The sequence below is a fragment of the Stegostoma tigrinum genome, chromosome 18 (genome assembly GCF_030684315.1).
Source record: "Stegostoma tigrinum isolate sSteTig4 chromosome 18, sSteTig4.hap1, whole genome shotgun sequence".
Lineage (NCBI taxonomy): Eukaryota > Metazoa > Chordata > Chondrichthyes > Orectolobiformes > Stegostomatidae > Stegostoma > Stegostoma tigrinum.
In genome coordinates, this window is record NC_081371.1 from 26,162,283 (window position 1) to 26,185,274 (window position 22,992).

The 22,992-nt window shown below is 43.4% G+C and overlaps 2 protein-coding genes across 2 annotated transcripts in view; one reads left to right on the forward strand and one right to left on the reverse strand.

Annotated features, from left to right (window-relative positions):
• Positions 1–4,958: 4,958 nt before the first annotated feature.
• Positions 4,959–7,126, reverse strand: LOC132210695 (uncharacterized). Its single transcript, XM_059652228.1, has 2 exons — positions 5,048–7,126; positions 4,959–4,976 (listed from the first exon to the last, which is right to left on the reverse strand). The coding sequence occupies exons 1-2, from the start codon at positions 7,124–7,126 to the stop codon at positions 4,959–4,961; spliced, it is 2,097 nt and encodes a 698-aa protein (XP_059508211.1).
• Positions 7,127–14,923: 7,797 nt separating this feature from the next.
• The window catches only part of LOC125460939 (uncharacterized), a 76,659-nt gene continuing 68,590 nt past the window's right edge, over positions 14,924–22,992 (forward strand). The window contains exons 1-2 of the mRNA XM_059652229.1: positions 14,924–15,017; positions 20,650–20,701. Coding sequence (XP_059508212.1) covers positions 14,924–15,017; positions 20,650–20,701 — 146 coding nt within the window. The remainder of the gene's footprint in view (positions 15,018–20,649; positions 20,702–22,992) is intronic.

The following is a 22,992-nucleotide window of genomic DNA, read 5'->3' on the forward strand; positions in this document are numbered from 1 at the left end:
CATAACTCGACAGTCCAGAAGCAGGGGTTACAGTTTACGGATATTGGGTAGACCATTTAGGAGTGGGATGAGGAGAAATTTCTTCACCCAAAGAGTAGTGATCCTGTGGAATTCGCTGCTACAGAAAGTCGTTGATCAGAAAATATTGTTTTCAAGAAGGAATTAAATCTAGTTGTTAGGGCTAAAGCATATGAAGAGAAAATAGGAGCAGGAGACTGAGTTGGATTGTCAACATGATTATATCGAATGAATGACCAGTGTTGAAGAGCCAAATTGCCTCCTCCTTCTGTTATTTCTATGTTTCAATGTTCTTGAGATGAAGTGACTGATGTCTTAAAGCCACAGCCATTTTACTTTGTGTCCAATTTGACTCCAACTAACAGCCTACTTTTCCCATTGAGGTTTGTTTTGCCTGAGCTCCTTGATGCTATACTTGGCCAAATGTGGCCTTGATGGTAAGGATAGTTACTCTCACCCTTTCTCTACAGTTTAATTCTATTGACCACGTTTGAACCAAGGCTTTATGAGATCAGAAGCTGAGTAGCTTCCTTAGAAGCCAAACTGAGCATCGGTGATCAAGTTATTGCCAAGCAAGTGCTGCTTGATGGCAGCGTTGATAACCCCTTCCATCACTGTACTGATGACTAGCTTTACACTGATATAATGATGATAGGCCAGTTTGGACTTGTCCTGCTCTCTGTGTATTGGAGCTATCTGCACAATTTTACATATTTGTCAGGTTGATGTCAGTGCTGAAGCTGGAATTGAAGTGCTTGGTTAGGGGCACAGCAAGTTCTGGAGCATATGTCTTCAATATTATAGCCAGAATGCTGTTAAGGAGCATAGTTTTTGCAGTATCCTGTACCTCCAGCTATTTCTTGACATCACATGGAGTGTACCAAATTGGTTTAACACTGGTGCCTGTGACGCTGGGAATCTCTCCATTCACTCAGCCCTTCTGCCTGACAATGTTGCAACTGTTTCAGTCTTATTTTTTGTACTGGTATTCTGGGCTCACCATCACAGTGGATGGGAATATTTGCAGAGCCTCCAGCAGTGAACTATTTAGTTGTCCACCACCGTTCACTATTGGATGCAGCAGGATTGCAAAGCTTAGATGTGATCTGTTGGCTTTGGAATCACTTAGCCTTGTCTGTCTGTTTTGCTGCTTATGCTGTTGACACATACATAGTACCGTGGTGCAATGAAGAATGTGGTGGTGAGCCACCTTGATGAATTGTTGTAGTTTGCATGCTGTTAGGGAAGGAGCTACAGGATTCTGTTTCAATAACAGTGAATGAATGGCGATACACTTCAAAAGTTTGGCTTGGAAGGGAATTTACAGGTGGTGTGGTTTCATTTCATCTGCTGCCCACGTCCTACTAGATGGTACAAGTTGTGGATTTGGAAGCTGACTTGGTGCTGCAATACATCTTGTTGTTCAGACCTCTGTCACAGTGTGTCAGTAGTGGAGGGGGTGGATATTTAGTTTGCTGAATGGTATGATGAGCAAGCAAGCTACCTTAGCCTGAATGGTATCAAGCATTTTGAGTGTTGTCGCAGCTGCGCTTATTGAAGGGCAAGTAGAGAACATTTCATTAGACTCCCAATTTGTGCGTCACGGCTGTTGGAAAGGATTTCGTGCTTCAGGAGTTAACTTACTCTCTCACGGAATTCCAAGCCTCTGGTCTGCTCTTGTAGTACTTATACGTTGGTCCAGTTAAACTTCTAAACCCCAGAACGTTGGTTACATGGAGAGGGTTGGGGGATAATGAAGCAATGTTAATGCCTTTGAATGTTAAGCAGAAATTAGGACTGTTGATTCTGTTTTGAATGGCGTATCCATTGATTCCCAAAAGCCAATACAGTCAATAAGTCACAAGTTAGGAATGTGATTGGATACACCACTGAAAGGCCCAAGACCATCTAAGATAAAACAGTTCAATTGATTAGCATCTCTAATGTGAATATCCAAAACCCTCCGCCATTGGCAAAATATAGCTACAATGTGTCTCAACTACAGAATAGATGGCAATAACTTAAAGACTTCTTCAGCATTACCTACCAAATTCTTGCCTCTCATCTTCCTGGAAGAAGAGAAATACCAGGCACTTGCGAACACCATAGCCTCCGGTTTCCAACAACATTTCATGCTAATGACAGCAAAAATGACTGATGATAGAAGTCCAAAATAAAAACAGAAAGTGCTGGAGAAACACAATTGATAGAGCAGCATAAAAACCAAAAGATAGAGCAGCATCTTTCGAGAGAGTCTAATATGACCCGTCTTCAGAACTGAATTGTTCTGATATTCTGAAGAAGAGTTATATTCGACTCAAAAATATTAACTTTTTCTCTCTAAACAGATGCTGTCAGTCTTACTGAAATTTTCCAGCACTCTCAGTTTTTATTTCAATATTCTATACCATCCTGACTTGGGCCTACATCTCTTGTGTCAAAATCTTGGAACTCCCTGTCTGACCTCAGGCTTGGATGGTGATTTAGATGCAAAGTGATGCCAACAGCATAGGTTCAAATCCTATATTGGCTGAGGTTACCATGAAGGCTCTACCTTCACGACCTTTCCCCTTGCCTGAGGTGTGGTAACCCTCAATTGAGAGAACAGCCCTATGGTCCTCTGGGAATTGGTGACTTCACTTCTACAACATACAGTCTGGATGGTTGTAGAGGTTTATTACAACAACCTTAACAACAGCCTCTGAAGCACACATCTTAATTATGAATATGTAAAGAAAAATAAAGTTAAGACATTTCGTCTTACCTCAGCTTCTATCCAGGTTTTTTTCAACTTGGGGAAGAATTGATAACAGGATGATATGTTTTTATGATAAGTCCACCCTTTGCGACAGGGATGTTTAGAGTTCTGGACTGATACTTCAGGCTTTATCTCAACATAAGGGTGAGGTTCATCCAGTTTTTGTTTCTCAGCAGAAAGTTGTGGATAAGAATTTTTACGATACAGTAGAGTTGCCAGTCCTGATGAAGTTAATTCTCTTTGTAAAATTGGAAATGGTTTTCCAGGATTTGCTGCAAGATGAGCTCCAATATCAGGGTAAGGTGAAGATTTCATTCTAGGATACTGGAAAGATTCCATTCTAGGATAAGGATGAGGGTTTAATCTAAGATATGGGGAAGTTTCAAGTAAAGGTTTCATTCTGGGATAAGATGGTTGTACCTTTTTCGAATAAGGCAGAGGTGCCATTTCAGAATGAAGTTGGGATGGTGTTTCAAGATGTGATGAAGTCATAACTTCAGGATAAGGTAGAAATGCCACTTCTGGATTAGGTTTTGATATAACTTCTTGATAATTAAGGTGTCCCACTTCTGGATAAGTTGGAGGCAGCTCTTTAGGATTACCCGAAAACTTCACTTTGGCATAAGGTGAAGCCATTACTTTAGGATATGATGAAGTTGCTAGTTTAAGGTAAGTTGGAGATATTACTTTAGACTTAGGTGGGGATGCCATTTTATCATAAGGTAGGGACTTCAGCTCAGGATGATGTGGGGACATCACTTGAGGAAAAGCTGGAGGAGCCACTTTAGGAAAAGGCTTATGTGTTACTTGAAGATGAGAGGGAGTCATCATTTCAGGAGGATGCATCAATACCTCTTCAGAATAAGTTGGATGAGCTAATTTAGGTGATGGAGGGGATCTCATGACAGGTGATTGGGAACTCATATCATGTAAATCAGGGGAAAATGAAGATACCATCTCAGATGAGGACAGAGAAGCCGTTTCAAATGAGGGTGGAGGAGCAAGATCAGGTGAGGGAAGATAAGATGGCATATGTGTTAATTCAGGTGATAATGGAGATGTCATGTCAGGTGGAGAGAGAAGTGCCATGTCAGGAGATGATACCATATCAGGGGATGGTAGAATTGCCCCATCAGCTGATAATGAAGATGCCAATCCAGGTAATTGCAGTAATTCCACTTCAGGTGAAGATGGAGGTGCCAATTCAGATGAAAATGGTGGCGCAAATTCAGGTGAAAATGGTGATATCACTTCCAGTGGAAATGGTGATGCCACATCAAATGAAGATTCTGACGCTGCTTCAGGTGAAAATAATGGTGCCACTTCAGGTGGTGATGATAGTGCCATATCATTTGAAAATGGTGATGATATTGCTCGTGCAAATGGCGTCAATTCTGGTGAAGGTAATGTTACCACCTCATGTGATTGGAATGGTGCAACGTCAGGTGAAGATTGTGATGCCAATTCAGGTGATTGTTGTGGAGCCATATCAAGCGAAGATGATGGTCCCAATTCAGATGGCCATGGTTTTGCTATGTCAGCTAAAAGCAGAGGTGCCAGTTCAGGTGAAGGTGCTGGTACTAAGTCAGGCGGTCGTAGTGCTGTAATATTAGGTAAAGATGGTGCTGCCAATTCAGATGACAATGGTGGTACCACATCAGGTGAAGAAGATAATGCTAATTCAGATGATCGTGGCAGTGCCACATCAGGTGAAGATAGTGGTACAATTCCAGGTGATGACATTGATGGTACTGATTCAGGGGATGGTGGTGCTACCATAACAAATGAAGGGGATGGTTCCGATCCAGGTACTTGTGGAAATGTTACTTCAGCTGATTGCAGTGGTGCCAGTTCAGATGATAGTGGTGGAGCAACTTCACGTGAAGGAGGTGCCAATTCAGGTGAAGGTGATGATGCCAGTTCTGGTGATCGAGGGGCTGCCAGGTCAGGTAAAGATGGTGGTTTCAATTCAGTTGAAGATACTAATGCTAATTCAGTCGATTGTGCTGGTGCCCTTTGATGTGAAGGAGGAACCAAGTTAGATGATCTCGGCGGTGCCACATCAGGTGAAGTTGGCGGTCTAAATTGAGGTGGTTGCGGTGGTGCCACATTGGGGAGGGATGGTACTGTCACTTCAGGTGAGGGTGATGATGTGAATTTAGGTGATTGTGGTGGTGCCAATTCAGGTGAAGTTGGCGGTCTAAATTGAGGGGATAGCAGTGGTATCAATTCAGGTGGTTGCGGTGGTGCCACATTGGGGAGGGATGGTACTGTCACTTCAGACGAGGGTGATGATGTGAATTTAGGTGATTGTGGCGATGCCAGTTGAGGCGATCGTGGTGGTGCCACGTCAAGTGAAGATGGCAGTGTGAATTCAGGGGAGTGTGGTGATGCAACATTCAGTGAAGTTGGTGCCACGTCAGGCGATTGTGGTGATGCCACATCAGGTGAAGGTGGTGGTGCCACATCAGGTGAGCGCTGTGGTGCCACATCTGGTGAAGGTGGTGATGCCACATCAGGTGATTGTGGTGGTGCCACATCAGGTGAGGGCTGTGGTGCCACATCTGGTGAAGGTGGTGATGCCACATCAGGTGATTGTGGTGGTGCCACATCAGGTGAGCGCTGTGGTGCCACATCTGGTGAAGGTGGTGGTGCCACGTCAGGTGATTGTGGTGATGCCACATCAGGTGAGCGCTGTGGTGCCACATCCGGTGAAGGTGGTGGTGCCACATCAGGTGAAGGTGGTGATGCCACATCAGGTGAGGGCTGTGGTGCCACATCTGGTGAAGGTGGTGATGCCACATCAGGTGAGGGCTGTGGTGCCACATCAGGTGAAGGTGGTGATGCCACATCAGGGGAGGGCTGTGGTGCCACATCTGGTGAAGGTGGTGGTGCCACATCAGGTGAGGGCTGTGGTGCCACATCAGGTGAAGGTGGTGATGCCACATCAGGTGAAGGTGGTGATGCCACATCCGGTGAAGGTGGTGATGCCACATCAGGTGAAGGTGGTGATGCCACATCAGGTGAGGGCTGTGGTGCCACATCCGGTGAAGGTGGTGGTGCCACATCCGGTGAAGGTGGTGATGCCACATCCGGTGATTGTGGTGGTGCCACATCCGGTGAAGGTGGTGATGCCACATCCAGTGATTGTGGTGGTGCCACATCCGGTGAAGGTGGTGATGCCACATCCGGTGATTGTGGTGGTGCCACATCCGGTGAAGGTGGTGATGCCACATCCAGTGATTGTGGTGGTGCCACGTCAGGTGAAGGTGGTGGTACATCCGGTGAAGGAGGTGGTGCCACGTCAGGTGATTGTGGTGGTGCCACATCAGGTGAAGGTGGTGATGCCACATCAGGGGAGGGCTGTGGTGCCACATCAGGTGAAGGTGGTGATGCCACATCAGGGGAGGGCTGTGGTGCCACATCCGGTGAAGGTGGTGGTGCCACATCCGGTGAAGGTGGTGGTACATCCGGTGAAGGTGGTGATGCCACGTCAGGTGATTGTGGTGATGCCACATCAGGTGAGGGCTGTGGTGCCACATCTGGTGAAGGTGGTGATGCCACATCAGGTGAGGGCTGTGGTGCCACATCTGGTGCAGGTGGTGATGCCACATCAGATGAAGGTGGTGATGCCACATCCGGTGAAGGAGGTGGTACCACATCAGGTGAAGGTGGTGATGTCACATCCAGTGATTGTGGTGGTGCCACATCCAGTGAAGGTGGTGGTGCCACATCCGGTGAAGGAGGTGGTACCACATCAGGTGAAGGTGGTGATGCCACATCCAGTGATTGTGGTGGTGCCACATCTGGTGAAGGTGGTGGTGCCACATCCGGTGAAGGTGGTGGTGCCACATCTGGTGAAGGTGGTGATGCCACATCAGGTGAAGGAGGTGATGCCACATCCGGTGAAGGTGGTGGTGCCACATCTGGTGATTGTGGTGGTGCCACATCTGGTGAAGGTGGTGATGCCACATCCGGTGAAGGAGGTGATGCCACATCCGGTGAAGGTGGTGGTGCCACATCTGGTGAAGGTGGTGATGCCACATCCGGTGAAGGAGGTGATGCCACATCCGGTGAAGGTGGTGGTGCCACATCTGGTGAAGGTGGTGATGCCACATCCGGTGAAGGAGGTGATGCCACATCCGGTGAAGGTGGTGGTGCCACATCAGGTGTTTGCAGTGGTGCCACATCAAGTGAGGGTGGTCGTGCCACATCAGGTGATTGTGGTGGTGCCAGTTCAGGTGAAGTTGGTGGTGCCACATCAGGTGATGAAGATGCCAATTCCAGTGAGGATGATGTCAGTTCAGGTGTTTGTGGTGATGCCACACCAGGTGAAGCTGGCACAGCCATGTCAAATGATAGTGGTGGTATCAGAATGGGTGAAAGTGCAAATCCAGGTGATTGTGGGGGTGCATCTTCGTGTGAAATTGGCAGTGCCGATCCATGTGAAACTGGTAGTGCCAATCCAGGTGATCCCGGTGATACCACATCAGTTGATTGTGGTGGTGCCAGATCAGGTGATCGTGGTGGTGCCACATTAGGTGTTTGGGGTGGTGCCACATTAGGTGTTTGGGGTGGTGCTACATTAGGTGTTTGGGGTGGTGCCACATTAGGTGTTTCGGGTGGTGCCACATTAGGTGTTTGGGGTGGTGCCACATTAGGTGTTTGGGGTGGTGCCACATTAGGTGTTTGGGGTGGTGCTACATTAGGTGTTTGGGGTGGTGCCACATTAGGTGTTTGGGGTGGTGCCAAATTAGGTGTTTGGGGTGGTGCTACATTAGGTGTTTGGGGTGGTGCCACATTAGGTGATTGGGGTTGTGCCAAATTAGGTGTTTGGGGTGGTGCCAAATTAGGTGTTTGGGGTGGTGCTACATTAGGTGTTTGGGGTGGTGCTACATTAGGTGTTTGGGGTTGTGCCAAATTAGGTGTTTGGGGTGGTGCCACATTAGGTGTTTGGGGTGGTGCCAAATTAGGTGTTTGGGGTGGTGCCACATTAGGTGTTTGGGGTTGTGCCAAATTAGGTGTTTGGGGTGGTGCCACATTAGGTGTTTGGGGTGGTGCTACATTAGGTGTTTGGGGTGGTGCCAAATTAGGTGTTTGGGGTGGTGCCACATTAGGTGTTTGGGGTGGTGCCAAATTAGGTGTTTGGGGTGGTGCCACATTAGGTGTTTGGGGTGGTGCCACATTAGGTGATTGGGGTTGTGCCAAATTAGGTGTTTGGGGTGGTGCCACATTAGGTGTTTGGGGTGGTGCCACATTAGGTGTTTGGGGTGGTGCCACATTAGGTGATTGGGGTTGTGCCAAATTAGGTGTTTGGGGTGGTGCCACATTAGGTGTTTGGGGTGGTGCCACATTAGGTGTTTGGGGTGGTGCCACATTAGGTGTTTGGGGTGGTGCCAAATTAGGTGTTTGGGGTGGTGCTACATTAGGTGTTTGGGGTGGTGCCACATTAGGTGTTTGGGGTGGTGCTACATTAGGTGTTTGGGGTGGTGCTACATTAGGTGTTTGGGGTGGTGCTACATTAGGTGTTTGGGGTGGTGCTACATTAGGTGTTTGGGGTGGTGCTACATTAGGTGTTTGGGGTGGTGCTACATTAGGTGAATTTTGAAGTGTTGCAACAGGTGCTAAATGAGGTGCCATTTGGGGTGAATCATTAGAATAAGGTTGAGCTGCCCCTTCGGGTGAAGATGGTGGCAGTACTTTAGGGATAGGCTCTGGTTTCATTTCAGGAGATGAAGGTGGAGACATTTCAGGAGGTGGTAAAAGTGTCATTTTGGAATTCAGTGGTGGTGCCAATTCAGCATATGGTAGAGGTACATTGTCAGGATAAAGCGAATGTGTCATCTCAGTGGAAGGCTGTGCTAGAACCTTAGAATAATACTGTTGTTCTACTTCATCGTTATTGGCGAGATCTAATGAAGGACCAGCAATGCCGATGAGTTGGGGATCAGGAAGAGGCTCCACCATGCGGTTAAGAGGTTTTGTAACGTCAGGAGAAGCATGGGATTCCTTTTGTTTGACATTCTCAGGATAAGATGCTCCACCTGTATAAGGGTGAGGGTAACTTCGTTGGTTATCAGCATACTCACGATAAAATACTACTTCAGAAGGTTTTGGCGATACCTCATGGAATGGAGGTTGTGTCTGCTCAAGATTATGATAAGGATTCATAACTTTCTTGTTTTCTGAATTAAGTTGTTGTAACGTTTGTCGCTTCTTCAACACACCCAATAAGTTCTGAATATTGGAAGCTGGGATTAAATTAGATAAACAAGCTGAAACAACTGCACACTGAATTCCCTTCAATACCATCAATTACTTTTATAGTTAAATTAATGTGATTTAATGCTATTGTAAAACATTTACAGAATGCCTGTCATTGAACTGACATATCAGAAGTGGAAGCAAAATGACAGGCGCAAGAGAACTTATTGAATGCAAGTTTTTGACCAAATTCATGATTGAACATCCACAAATTGTATAACTGAACATTTAATATTAAAGCAAGGAGCATGTTTCACATCACTATATAAAGTAACATTTATACATACACAGGCAACATATTTATTTATTATCAGTATCTCAAGTCTAATTGAGTAGAAGGAATTCAATTCAATAATTTGAAAACAAACTGCTTTTTACTTGATGGGATGTTTAATTCTTAATTTGCCTTGTACAGTCAACCCTGGAACAAGAACATCATTTTTATTTATACAACTTGATGTTTTCATTTTGATGAAATAGGTATTAGAATAACATCATAAAATTTGACATGTATGCACATGTGTATTCATTGTTGGGTATCAGAGAACATAGAAACTTAAAAAACAGAAGCTGGAATAGACCGTTTGATACTCAGAGCCTTGCTATGTCTTTCAATAGGATCACTACTGAATTGATTGTGATCCTTCATTACTCTAGGCTCCCTTATAGATCAAAATTTCTCCTACTAAATTTGTGAACTGTCTTTGTAAATAATACACCCACTTCTAAGTTCCTCCAGAAGGGGAAACTTTCTCTCAGCATCACACTAACAAACTCCCCCAGAATTTGATATCTTTCAATCAGATTGTCCTTCATTCATCGAAAAGAATTTCTCAAAATCATTCTTCCAGTCTGCTAAACCTTTCCTCATGAGGCAACTCATTTGTTCCAAGAATCAATTTAGTGAGCCTTCTCTGTTTCCAATGAATGAGCACAGGCAACCAGTACAGAGAATGGTCAGATTTGAAGCAGTTGATAAACGCAACCGACTTGGTTGTAGCTTCTCCAGAATATTTCATATTGATGATGAAATCACAGCTAGTAGGGCTAAGAACTGTGTTGCTGTTTACAATCTATGAATAACTGATTGGTATTGAAGAGGAATTTGTCTCTCAACAATAGTGAGACCTGAACCCTTAACCTGAAATGTTAACTTTGATTTTTTTTCTCCACAGATGCTGCCAGACCTGCTAAGCTTTTCCAGCAACTTCTGTTTTTGTTCCTGATTTACAGCACCCATGGTTCTTTTGGTTTTTATCTCTCTCTGCTTGTTGCAGTGTTCCAACAGAACTCAATGCAAACTGGAAGAACAATACCTCATTTTTCTTTTGGGAGCCTTGCAGCCCTCCAGACTCAATATAAAGTCCAATAATCTTAGGGCCTAAACTCTCCATGTCCTAGCCCTCTCCCAGGCCTTGTCTGCCATTATACACTACCTATTGTTAGTCATTAACAGTCCCCATTAACAAATATTCAGCCTCCAAGCTAGATCACTATTAACTCCTGTGTCTATTCAACTGCTCTTCTCTCTCTTCGGGCTCTATCCTATCATTTACTCACTGGCCTATACCCTCCCTATTTTCTGCATATAAACTGATGTTTTCCCAGCTAACATCAGTTCTGAGCAAGGGTTACCGGACATGAAATGTTAACTCTGATTTTTTTTCCCAGATGCTGCCAGGCCTGCAGAGCTTTTGCAGCAACTTCTTCTTTTGTTCCTGATATACAGCATCCACAGTCCTTTCAGTTTTTATTCCATTTGCCTTACTTCTTATAACAGTATAATAACGTTTTGTGTTTCATGTATGAAAGTGGATAACTTCAAATTTTGCTAAATTCTTGCTCATTCACTTGAACTTATCTAAATTCTAACAACTTCCTTTCTTTCTTATCTCAGGTCACACTTGGGAGAGAGTGGGAAGTAGTTGGCTGTTTGAGATGGTGTAACCAGTTGTTCAGGCTAGGTCGAGGCAGTGTTTGTGGATATACTGTGATTGGGAGAGTAGTTAGGTTAGATTGGGTTAGTTGGGTGTTAGAAGGCTAGTCAGTTGGGATAATGCTGCTTGCGTGGCCTGATGGGTAGTCAGATGGTCAAGAGATAGTCGACAGGTTATGGCGTATTTAGGTTCAGTCGGATGGAGGGAGTAGTCAGGTGGTCAAATGATTTGTCGTCCAATTATGAGATTGGTGATTGGTCGGGGGATATTCCCAGATAAGTCCAACATAATTCCCATATATATTTTTTGCAGATTCCTGATACATCTCTTTTGTTGTACATCCCATCGCTGATGATCTGGAGACCAGAGAACAAAGTGTAGAGCTGGACGAACACAACAGCCAATTAGCATTTTAGGAGCACAAAAGCTGATGTTTCAGGCCTAGACCCTTCATCAGAAATGGGGAAGGGGGAGACGGTTCTGAAATAAATAGGGAGAGAAGGAGAGGTGAATCAAAGATGGATAGAGGAGAAGATAGGTGGAGAGGAGACAGACAAGTTAAAGAGTCGGGGATGGAGCCAGTAGAGGTGAGTGTAGGTGGGGTGGTAGGGAGGGGATAGGTCAGTCCGGGGAGGACGGACAGGTCAAGGGGGTGGGATGAGGTTAGTCGGAAGGAAATGGGGATGTGGCTTGAGGTGGGAGGAGGGGACAGGTGAGAGGAAGAACAGGTTAGGGAGGTGGGGACAAGTTGGGCTGGTTTTGGGAAGCACTTGGGGGAGGGGAGATTTTGAAGCTGGTGAAATCCACATTGATATCATTGGGCTACAGTGTTCCCAAGCGGAATATGGTATCATTGTGGATTTCACAAGCTTCAAAATCTCCCCTCCGCCTACTGCATCCCAAAACTAGCCCAGCTCGTCCTCGCCTCCCTAACCTGTTCTTCCTCTCACCTATCCCCTCCTCCCACATCAAGCCGCACTCCCATTTCCTTCCTACTAACCTCATCCCGCCCCCTTGACATTTCCGTCCTCCCCGGACTGACCTATCCCCTCCCAACAACCCCACCTACACTCACCTTTACTGGTTCCATCCCCGCCTCTTTAACTTGTCTGTCTCCTCTCCACCTATCTTCTCCTCTATCCATCTTCGATCTGCCCCCCCCTCCTTATTTATTTCAGAATCCTCACCCCTTCCCCCTCTCTGATGAAGGGTCTCGGCCCGAAATGTCAGCTTTTGTGCTCCTAAAATGCTGCTTGGCCTACTGTGTTCATCCAGCTCCACACTTTGTTTTCTCAGATTCTCCAGCATCTGCAGTTCCCATTATCTCTGGAGACCAGAGAATTTGGGAGTAAATCTGTTGGAACACTGCCCCCCCACCCCAACTCTGGCCTGCTACCAGGGACCTGCCTCCAGGCAATTCAAGAGCCACTGTCACATGCTGAGACCTTTAGATGAAGTGAAAGGTCTCAACCAACCACAATAATTGGTGTTAAATGGTCATTAGCTAGTTCAATTAATCAAAGAGCTGCAAAAGCTGAAGATCTGAAGGGTCACTGGATTCAAAATGTTAACTCTGCTTTCTCTCTGTAGATGCTGTCAGATCTGCTGTGTTTCTTCAGCAATTTCTGTTTTAGTTTCATGATCTATTTCAACTGGCTCTATATGGGTGATGGGCATGTAGTCTTATCACTTGCCTTACTCATACTAGCAAAAATATCCTGCCGGAGGGTGCTGATAGGGAATCGGTATGCTGGTGGCTGACGCTACATTTAGCACCTGCTCGCCTCTATATCTAGAATATATCTGGACTGTGTCTTGCTCAGTAACTCGATTTCTCTAAATATCAATGCTGTCAGACCTGCTGAGGAATGGACATAAAATAGTTGATATGAGAATAATTCTTTTTAATAAATGTTTAAATCTTTTATTTTTTAATGGGATGAGGATGTTGTGGCTAGGCAGGATCTATTGTCCATTCTCATGGCAATGGATTCCTGGTCATTATTAGATTCTTAATTCCAGGCATTTTGTTAAATTCAAATTCCTCTATTTGCCATGGCAGGATTCGAACCCAGTTCTCGAAATATTATCCAGGTCTCTGGATTAACAGTCCAGTGATAATAATACCACTAGGCCATTACGTCTCCAAAATTACTTAGTAGTGAATTCTTTCCCATAACCAGTGTGAATCCCAATAATGCTGTGAAAATAACAGTTAGGCTATCAGCATTTGTCATTACTTGAGTGTAAAGTAGATTAAAACTTACAACTGCAGCATATACACACTTAAACAGGAAAATCCAGAAACAAATAGGTGGCATTTAAGCCACCTCATTGGGGCGTGAAATAATAGAAACTTACTCAAAGTTGTTCACATATCAGTTTCCAATCAAGTCCTACTAGTGAGTCAGAGGCAAGAAGTGTCTGATGCAAGAAACTCACAGCTCACGGCAGGATGTCAATTTGACACATTGCTGAGTCCACTGGAATTTACTGATGACTTCCAAGATTGTCTCTTAGCTTTACAGTGCCTCCTGGAGGCCAGCAGTCCACTGGAAGGGTACATGTTCATAGGTAATTAGTTGTCAAATGAAGGAGCCAGCGTGGGGAAGAGAATGCTGAAGTCCTTACCTCTAACCTACATTTCCCTCCCTAGTATCCCCTCCCTATGACCCCTAACTTGCCCTACTCACTTTACCTGAAACTACATGTCCAGTGACTATTCGTGGTGATATCTGTGGAGCACTACCCACTGAAACAACTGTTCTCGCTGGTACTGCTAATGATGGAGAGCTGCAGCCTCTGATTGACTGAATGTTACCAGGACAGTATGACTGTTGCCAGGCATCTAAATCCCCAAAAAAGCCTGACACTGGGTGGTTAAATGTCTATCTTAAATGGTCCTTTTACTGAAGAGACATGTGTTTCCTATTCGTTCTTCAAATGATGAGTCAGACCTCATCACCGTCATTAAATCCAGACCACTTTCTGAGATACAACATTACTCTGTAAACCACATTAAAAAGGCATCTAGCCACCCAGCTCCCCTTCAAATATATTGAATGGTCCAAAGTTTCTAAACTGACTTGATATGGACTAAAGCCAGAATTATAATGAAGTGATCATTCTAGTCTCAATATCCTTTTAACGACATAGTAAGTCTTAATTACTGCCAAACAATCAATCTGACAATTGTGAAGTTTTATATCTTCAGATTGTTGAGGAATTTTAGAGAAAAGTGCATGAATATTTATGGGGTACAGTTTCCATTTAAAAGGTCCTGTAACATTTAGATATTTCGCTGTCAATAACTTGCTGCACTTGACCCAATGGCAAGTCCATGGCTGAGCAGAAGTCTGACAGTGTGATTGTGGCTGAATAGAAGGCTGTTGTTCAGAAAATTATGATAGCAGAGGTACAGAAGAAATGGGCATGCTTGGGGCACCACATATGGGCCTGAAAACAGGATCTTGATGCCCACTGAAAAGATCCATCCCATGATCTCATGTTTCTGATCAGACAGGACTTTTCTAACCTTCAATATCTAATTACAACCAATATAACCCTGCCTTTGCCTTGCTTCACTGTTACCATCCCATGATTAACACTATACGTCCCTGAAGATTCATTTGTTAAAAAGATTTATAACTTGTTTGGACTGGATTTTACCAAGTGGTCAATGAAAGGCACCACCTGATCAACGATGACAAGTAAAATCCTAAAGCTGAGACATGATGTGAGACCCCACATTGAAACTAGGCCAGCAGCACACTGGATGAAGGGGGTGCTACCAAGGCAGACAGGCTAAAGTGAAAGTGCCTGCCCTCAGTTACTACAGTGAAGTCAGCAAGTGAAGATATCTAAAATGGAAACATCAGAAGACCTTTCACATGAATAATTACAAACTTGTTCATGTTCTTTCATTCTTGTTACAAATTTTTGGATAATGGAGCCTCCACTGCTAAGTCCACATGTTTGGGAAAATTCAAATGATGAAATAGACCCAGGAAACAACATAACAGTTACTCTCACATTAACAGGTAAATGAAAACACTTCTGTGCTCCAACTGGTTAGTCCCAGGGACTGGAATAGATTATGAATGGCAATATAGAATGACATCTGTATCAGTAATTCACTAAAATTTCTGGATTACTCTACGTTTTACACACTAATGAGTATAAATATAAGATGATAGAATAAATGATTGGGAAGGTGAAGCAGAGGGTGGGCATCACATTTGTGGAATAAAGAAGCAATGGCACAACATATATAGGCTAGACATGTTGCTTCTGACCAGAATGTGGACTGATATTCTTACAAGACATTTGCTAGTGCTGTTCAGAAGGATTACATTGATAGATATTCTGTTGGAAAGGAGTAGTAATATGCTCAAAGGATTGGGCAAAACATTGCTAGAATAAGAATTGGGTTGAGATCAGACTGAGATGGAGTGTAAAAGAGTCCAGATTAGGTTTACTGCCTGAATGTTTTAATATGTCCAGTGTAGTTAATAGGGTTAGTGAGCTAAGGTCATACTAAGGGTATACTTATACTAAGTATAGTTAGGTAATACTAAGGTTTCTGAACAGAGTGGGTGTGGAAAAGATGTTTCTTTATGTGAGAGAATGTAGGACGAGGGGTCATTATATAAAAATAATTGATTGCTAATTTTAGACAGAAATGAGGAGCTTTTTTCACAGAGTTGAGAATCTTTGGAAAGTTCTTCCTTAAAAGGCATGGAAACAGTCTTTAAAACTTATTTTAAAGCTGGAACTAGATAGATTTTTGATAAGCAGGTGTTGAAAGTTTTTTTGAGGGGAGAGAAATGTGGATCAGTCAGATTATTCATGATCTTATTGAATGATGGATTACGTTCCTGCCATTGAGTGACCTACTGCTGCTCCTAATTTGTATATTTGTACATTTAAGTGTGCATTAGGTGCCTTTATGTTAACTACCGTGTGTATTCTGTAAGCCACCAAATTATACGAAAGATATAGAGAGCACATGGTCAACAAAATCACAGTGAAATGGAAAGGTATAGAGTAATGTTGACTTTAAGTATTCTAACATAGCCTGGGAGAGCATTAATATAAAGTACAGAGAGGGCAAAGATGTTTTGAAATGCTTTCTTTTTTTTAATTGATATATTTACAACCCAATGAGGAAGGAGGGATTGCGTTTTCTAATTCTGGGAAATGAGAAGTATCAAATAGATCAAGAGTCAGTAGGTCAATGTTTAGGAAGTAGTGATTATAGTCTCATCAGGTTTAGGTTATTTATGGAATGGAAGATGGAGCACTCCAGAAATAAATACTCTACTGGGGAAAGACCAGTTTTAACAGGATATCAAAAAAAATGTTCCAGGTAAACATATTGGCAGGCAAAATGCTAAAGTAACAATAGGCTACTTCCAAAGAAAGGTGCTTCAGGTACAGTCAAAGTGTATTCCACTAGCAGTAAAAATAGAGTAAGCAGAACCAGAATTCAATAGATGACAAAAGAGATAAAAAATTTAGAAAATGCAGGAAAAAAGTTGCATATGGCAGTTTTAGGTTGATAATTAGATGTAAGATCAGGACTGAATACAGTACTGAACATATTTTGTAGTGAGAAAGAAAATGAAATAGGCAAGAGGGAATAGAAGAGACAGGCAGCTACCAAAAAAAGGGAATATTTTAAAAAGGAAAATACCTTCTACAGTCATATACATAGTTAAAGGGCAGTAAGAGGAGGTGAGTAGGACTAACAAGGAGGATATAACAATGGAGATCGAGTGCATCCAAAAAGAAAAGGTTAGGTACTAATTGAATACTTTGCATCTGCTTAAACAGGGAGAATTATTCTGCCATTCACAGTAAAAGAAAAAGTATCTGAGATATCGCATGTCTTTTGATTTATAAAGATGATATATTAGAAAGGCAACTGTGCTTGAAGTCGATAAGCCACTAGGGCATTAAAAAATAAATCAGAGCAGGAGTAGGCCATTCAGACCATCAAACTCAATGACTTAAAATAAGGCCATGGCTGATCTTCTAATTTAGGACCATTTTCCTGAATAATCTGCATAATGTTTTATGTTTTAACATAAAAGGGCACTGCAGAAATTCCTGAAAAAAAGGCCCATTTTGTTAAACTTTAGCAAAATTCCCAAGAAAGAGCAATGTAAGAGAGAAAACATACAAAATCAGAGCTCACAGAGTCAGATAACATATTAGCATGGATAAGGGGATGATCAGGCAACAGAAAACAGATACAGGAAAATAACGCCCTTGACCGCGTCTCTCGCATTTCCCGCAACACATCCCTCACACCCCGCCCCCGCCACAACTGCCCAAAAAGGATCCCCCTCGTTCTCACACACCACCCCACCAACCTCCGGATACAACGCATCATCCTCCGACACTTCCGCCATTTACAATCCGACCCCACCACCCAAGACATTTTTCCATCTTCACCCCTGTCTGCTTTCCGGAGAGACCATTCTCTCCGTGACTCCCTTGTTCGCTCCACACTGCCCTCCAACCCCACCCACCCGGCACATTCCCCTGCAACCGCAGGAATTGCTACACTTGTCCCCACACCTCCTCCCTCACCCCTATCCCAGGCCCCAAGATGACATTCCACATTAAGCAGAGGTTCACCTGCACATCTGCCAATGTGGTATACTGCATCCACTGTACCCGGTGTGGCCTCCTCTACATTGGGGAAACCAAGTGGAGGCTTGGAGACCGCTTTGCAGAACACCTCCGCTCAGTTCGCAACAAACAACTGCACCTCCCAGTCGCAAACCATTTCCACTCCCCCTCCCATTCTTTAGATGACATGTCCATCATGGGCCTCCTGCAGTGCCACAATGATGCCACCCAAAGGTTGCAGGAACAGCAACTCATATTCCACCTAGGAACCCTGCAGCCTAATGGTATCAATGTGGACTTCACCAGTTTCAAAATCTCCCCTCCACCCACTGCATCCCAAAACCAGTCCAACCTGTCTCTGCCTCCCTAACCCGTTCTTCCTCTCACCCATCCCTTCCTCCCACCCCATGCCGCACCCCCATCTACCTACTAACCTCATCCCACCTCCTTGACCTGTTCGTCTTCCCTGGACTGACCTATCCCCTCCCTACCTCCCCACCTATACTCTCTCCACCTATCTTCTTTTCTCTCCATCTTCGGTCCGCCTCCCCCTCTCTCCCTATTTATTCCAGAACCCTCACCCCATCCCCCTCTCTGATGAGGGTCTAGGCCCGAAACGTCAGCTTTTGTGCTCCTGAGATGCTGCTTAGTCTGCTGTGTTCATCCAGCCTCACATTTTATTATCTTGGATTCTCCAGCATCTGCAGTTCCCATTATCTCAGGAAAATAAGGATTGTTTCTCGGTTGAGAAAACATAACAAGTGGAGTACCACAGGAATCAGTGACCCGACAATACTTATTCTGTGTATCAAACAGTCTTGAACATCATCACTGATATGGCTACACATACAAACATATGCATGAATGTTCATAAGGATTAAGAACAGAAATAGACCATTTAATCCATCAAGCCTGCTCTATAGTTCAATAAAATCATGGATGATCTGATTGTGGCCTCAACTCCACACTCCCAGCCATCTCTGACAACAATTGGATCTCCTGTTAGTCAAGAATCCAACTAACTGTGTTGTAAACTCTGCACCCAGTATTGTCTCTGGAAGAGGCTCTCAAAGGAAAATTTTCCACATCTGTCTTAAATGGAGGTACTTTGTTTTTAAACTGTATTTGTTAAGCTCTCCTGCAAGGGATAAAACCTTTAAGCATCCATCCTGTCAAGTCCTCTCAGGGCCTTAAATGTTTCAATAAGATTACTTCTTATTATTCTGAACTCCAATGCAACTCCAGCCTGTCCTATCTGTCCTCATAAGACAATCCAGTTATCAGTTGAATGCTTTTCTAAACTGTTTTTAATACACTCACATCCTTTCTTAAATAAGGAGGCCAAAACTGTACACAGTGCTGCAGATGTGGTCTTATCAATGTGTTGTACAACTGTAACCAAGCATCTCTACTGTTACATTCCATTTACCTTGCAATAAACAATAAATTCATTTTCTCTTCCTATTCACTTATTACACCTGAATATACTAACGTAATGTGGTTCAAGCACAAGGGCATACAGATCTCTCTGTATGTCAGGCCTGTGAAATCTCTTTCAACTTCATTATTATTCTGCTTTTCTAATCTTCCTGTTAAAGTTCACTTCCTGTTAAAGTTCACTACATTTTACTCTATGTGCCAATTTTTGGATCACTTGCTTAACCTGAATATTTTCATTTGCAGACTCCTTACATCTTCTTCACAACTTACTTTCCTATCTCTTGTTGTGTCGTCAGCAAACTTTGCAATTAGATATTTGGTTCCTTCATTCAAATCAGAATAAGTATTGTCAGGTCACTGATTCCTGTGGTACTCCACTTGTTATGTTTTCTCAATTGATAACAATCCTTATTTTCCTATATCTGTTTTCTGTTGCCTGATCATCCCCTTATCCATGCTAATATGTTATCTGACTCCGTGAGCTCTGATTTGCATGTTTTCTCTTTTACATTGCTATTTCTTGGGAATTTTGCTAAAGTTTAACAAAATGGGCCTTTTTTCAGGAATTTCTGCAGTGCCCTTTTCTACATGAATACTACGGTTTTTAAGTTTCTCTCTGCCTGACATCCCTGACGTGCAGCTATTTCTGGGATGTCCTCTGTAGCAGATACAGGTGCTAAATTTTTGTTTGATTCAACTGCAATTAATATGTTTTTCATTGCAAATTCTCCTGTCTTACTCTTTAGATAATCAATGCTCACTTACACTTTGTTCTTCTCAATGCCTTCAGAAATGTTTACTGTCTGTTTTAATATAACTAGCTAACATTGTCTTGTACTCTAATTTCTCCTTCCTCTTTCTCCCTTCCATGTCAAATCATTGATATACTAGAGTCCAAGTACTGATCCTTGCAGTACCCCACTAGTCACAGCTTGCCAATATGGAAATGACCTATACTCTCAGACTTCTGACTACTATTAATCTGTCATTAATCAATGCCATCACATCACATCCTGTTCCATGCGCTTAAGTTTTTCTAATGAGCTTCCTTTGGAGGAATTTGTCATAGGACTTCTGAAAATCTAAGTCTACTATGTCATTTGGGTCCCCTTTATCAATTCTGTTCACAACAGAGGAATGAACAGTAAAGGAGTTGTGGAGGAGATGCTGCATCTTGGTGAGGGAGGTGAGATATTGGTAAGTCTGAGTACCCTATTTCCCACTACTTCTGCCAAAAATCCACCACAAACTAAATGCGATTATAATGGAAAATACTCTTCCTCTGAAATTTCAGTTGATGATAAAACACAAAAGCAATTCAAAAAAGCTTTTGAACAATTTCTCTTAGTCATTAATAGGTCTTTATAACTCATCATTCAGGATTCCATAATTAATATTTCTTAATTCCTTGGCCTGGTAGCTGCATCTCTCACTGTTTCTTCCTTTAACCATTTCTTATTTCTTGTCCTGCTAGTTCATAATAAATATGATGAAAGAAGTGTAAAATTAGGAATATACTGCCACAAGAGATAAATGTCACAAAAATGAAGTTATATAACACACATTATTTCATTGCAATGATTTCTGTTCCAGCAGCAGGAAAAGCAGGAGCTCTAACCAAGAGGGACTCTTGTGTATTGTTAAGGTAAGGCTTTTCAATTTACATTTCTTGTATATGGTGTGATTGATGAAAAGTTTAATTGGTTAATTCAATAAGACCGTAGCAGAGAAGTACTAGAAATTCTTTAATACATGAATTGTAAAAGTTAACTAAATAAGTAGTAATGGCTGGACAGGTGATGTGCTGTAGCTGTATGATGTGGGAGCTGGCTGATCCCATTGTGAACGGCAGCGAACACATCTGCAGCAAGTGTTGGTTGCTGGAAAAACTCCGGATCAAAATTAATGATCTGGAATCTGACCTTCAAACTCTGTGGCACATCCGGCAGGGGGAGAGTTACCTGGACACTTTGTTTCAGGAGACAGTCACACCCGGTAGATTAAGTAATTCAAATTCAATAAGTGTTCAGGGACAACAGGGTGTGACTGTAAGTGAGACAGGTAGGGGGATTCTGAGTTCAGGAGGGCAGAAGCCTCAGCCCTTGACCTTGTCCAACAGGTATGAGATTCTTGCTCCATGTATGGGTGAGGGAAAGGACTGTGGACAGGATGAGCCAGCTGACCTCGGCACCATGGTGCAGAAGGCCATTCAAGGGGGGGAGCAGAAAGACAAGTAGTTGTTGTAGGGGATTCTATAATTTGGGGGGACAGATGGTATCCTATGCAAGCCGGATCAGGAGTCCCGCATGGTGTGTTTCCTGCCCAGTGCCAGGGTGTAGGACATCTCTGACCGGCTTGAAAGGATATTGGAGCGGGAAGGGGAGGATCCAGCTGTGGTGGTCCACGTTGGGACTAACAACATAGGTAAAGCTAGGGTAGAGGACCTGTTCAGGGATTATCAAGCACTAGGAAGGAAATTGAAGTACAGGTCCTCAAGGGTCATAATCTCTGGATTACTGCCTGAGCCACGTACCAATTGGCATAGGGAGAAGAATGTTAGGGAAGTAAACACGTGGCTAAGGGATTGGTGTGGGAAAGAGGGATTTCATTTCATGGGGCATTGGCATCAGTTTTGGAACCAGGGGGATCTGTACCGTTGGGACGGTCTCCACCTGAGGCGATCTGGAACCATTGTCCTAGCGAAAAGGATAAATAGGGTGGTCAGTAGGACTTTAAACTTCTGATTCGGGGGGAAGGGAAAGTGAAAGTGACAGGGAGTATGGAGTTAAATGGAAAGATAAGCAGCAGGATAGCATCTGTACAGGTGGGTTTAAGCTCGAGGCAGGCTAGGAATGCAGGAAAAAGGAAGGATAACTTAGGACATCTTACGATTTCCAATATCTCTAATAATGATAAGAAAGTTAACATTAAGGCACTTTACCTAAATGCTCGTAGTATTCATAACAAAGTAGATGAATTAACAGCACAAATCATCTTGAATGATTATGATGTGGTAGGCATCACAGAGACATGGTTGCAGGGAGTTCAGGACTGGCAGTTAAACATCCAAGGATTTACAACATATCGAAAAGAGAGGGAGGTGGGCAGAGGGGGCGGGGTTGCCTTGTTAGTTAAGAATGAAATTAAATCTATGGCACTGAATGACATAGGGTCAGAGGATGTGGAGTCTGTGTGAGTGGAGTTGAGGAACTACAAAGGCAAAAAAAACCATAATGGGAGTTATGTACTGACCTCCTAACAGTGATCAGGACCAGGGGCGCAAGATGCACCGAGAAACAGATAGAGCATGTCAGAAAGGCAAGGTCACGGTGATCATGGGGGACTTCAATATGCAGGTGGACTGGGTGAATAATGTTGCCGGTGGATCCAAAGAAAGGGAATTCATGGAATGCTTACAGGATGGCTTTTTGGAACAGCTTGTGATGGATCCCACAAGGGAGCAGGCTATTCTGGACTTAGTGCAATGTAGTGAGCCAGACGTTATAATAGATCTTAAAGTAAGGGAACACTTAGGAGGAAGCGATCATAATATGGTAGAGTTCAGTCTGCAGTTTGAAAGAGAGAAGGCAAAATTGTATGTAATGGTGTTACAGTTAAATAAAGGTAATTACAGGGGCACGAGAGAGGAGCTGACGAAAATCGACTGGAAGCAGAGCTTAGCGGGCAAGACAGTAGAGCAACAATGGCAGGAGTTTCAAGGCGTAATTGAGGACACAGTACAGAGGTTCATCCCAAAGAAAAGAAACATTATCTGGGTTGGGATTAGACAGCCATGGCTGACAAAGGAAGTCAGGAAATGTATCAAAGAAAAAGAGACAGCCTATAAAGTGGCCAAGAGTATTGGGAAATCAGAAGATTGGGAAGGCTACAAAAACAAACAGAGGATAACAAAGAGAGAAATAAGGAAGGAGAGGA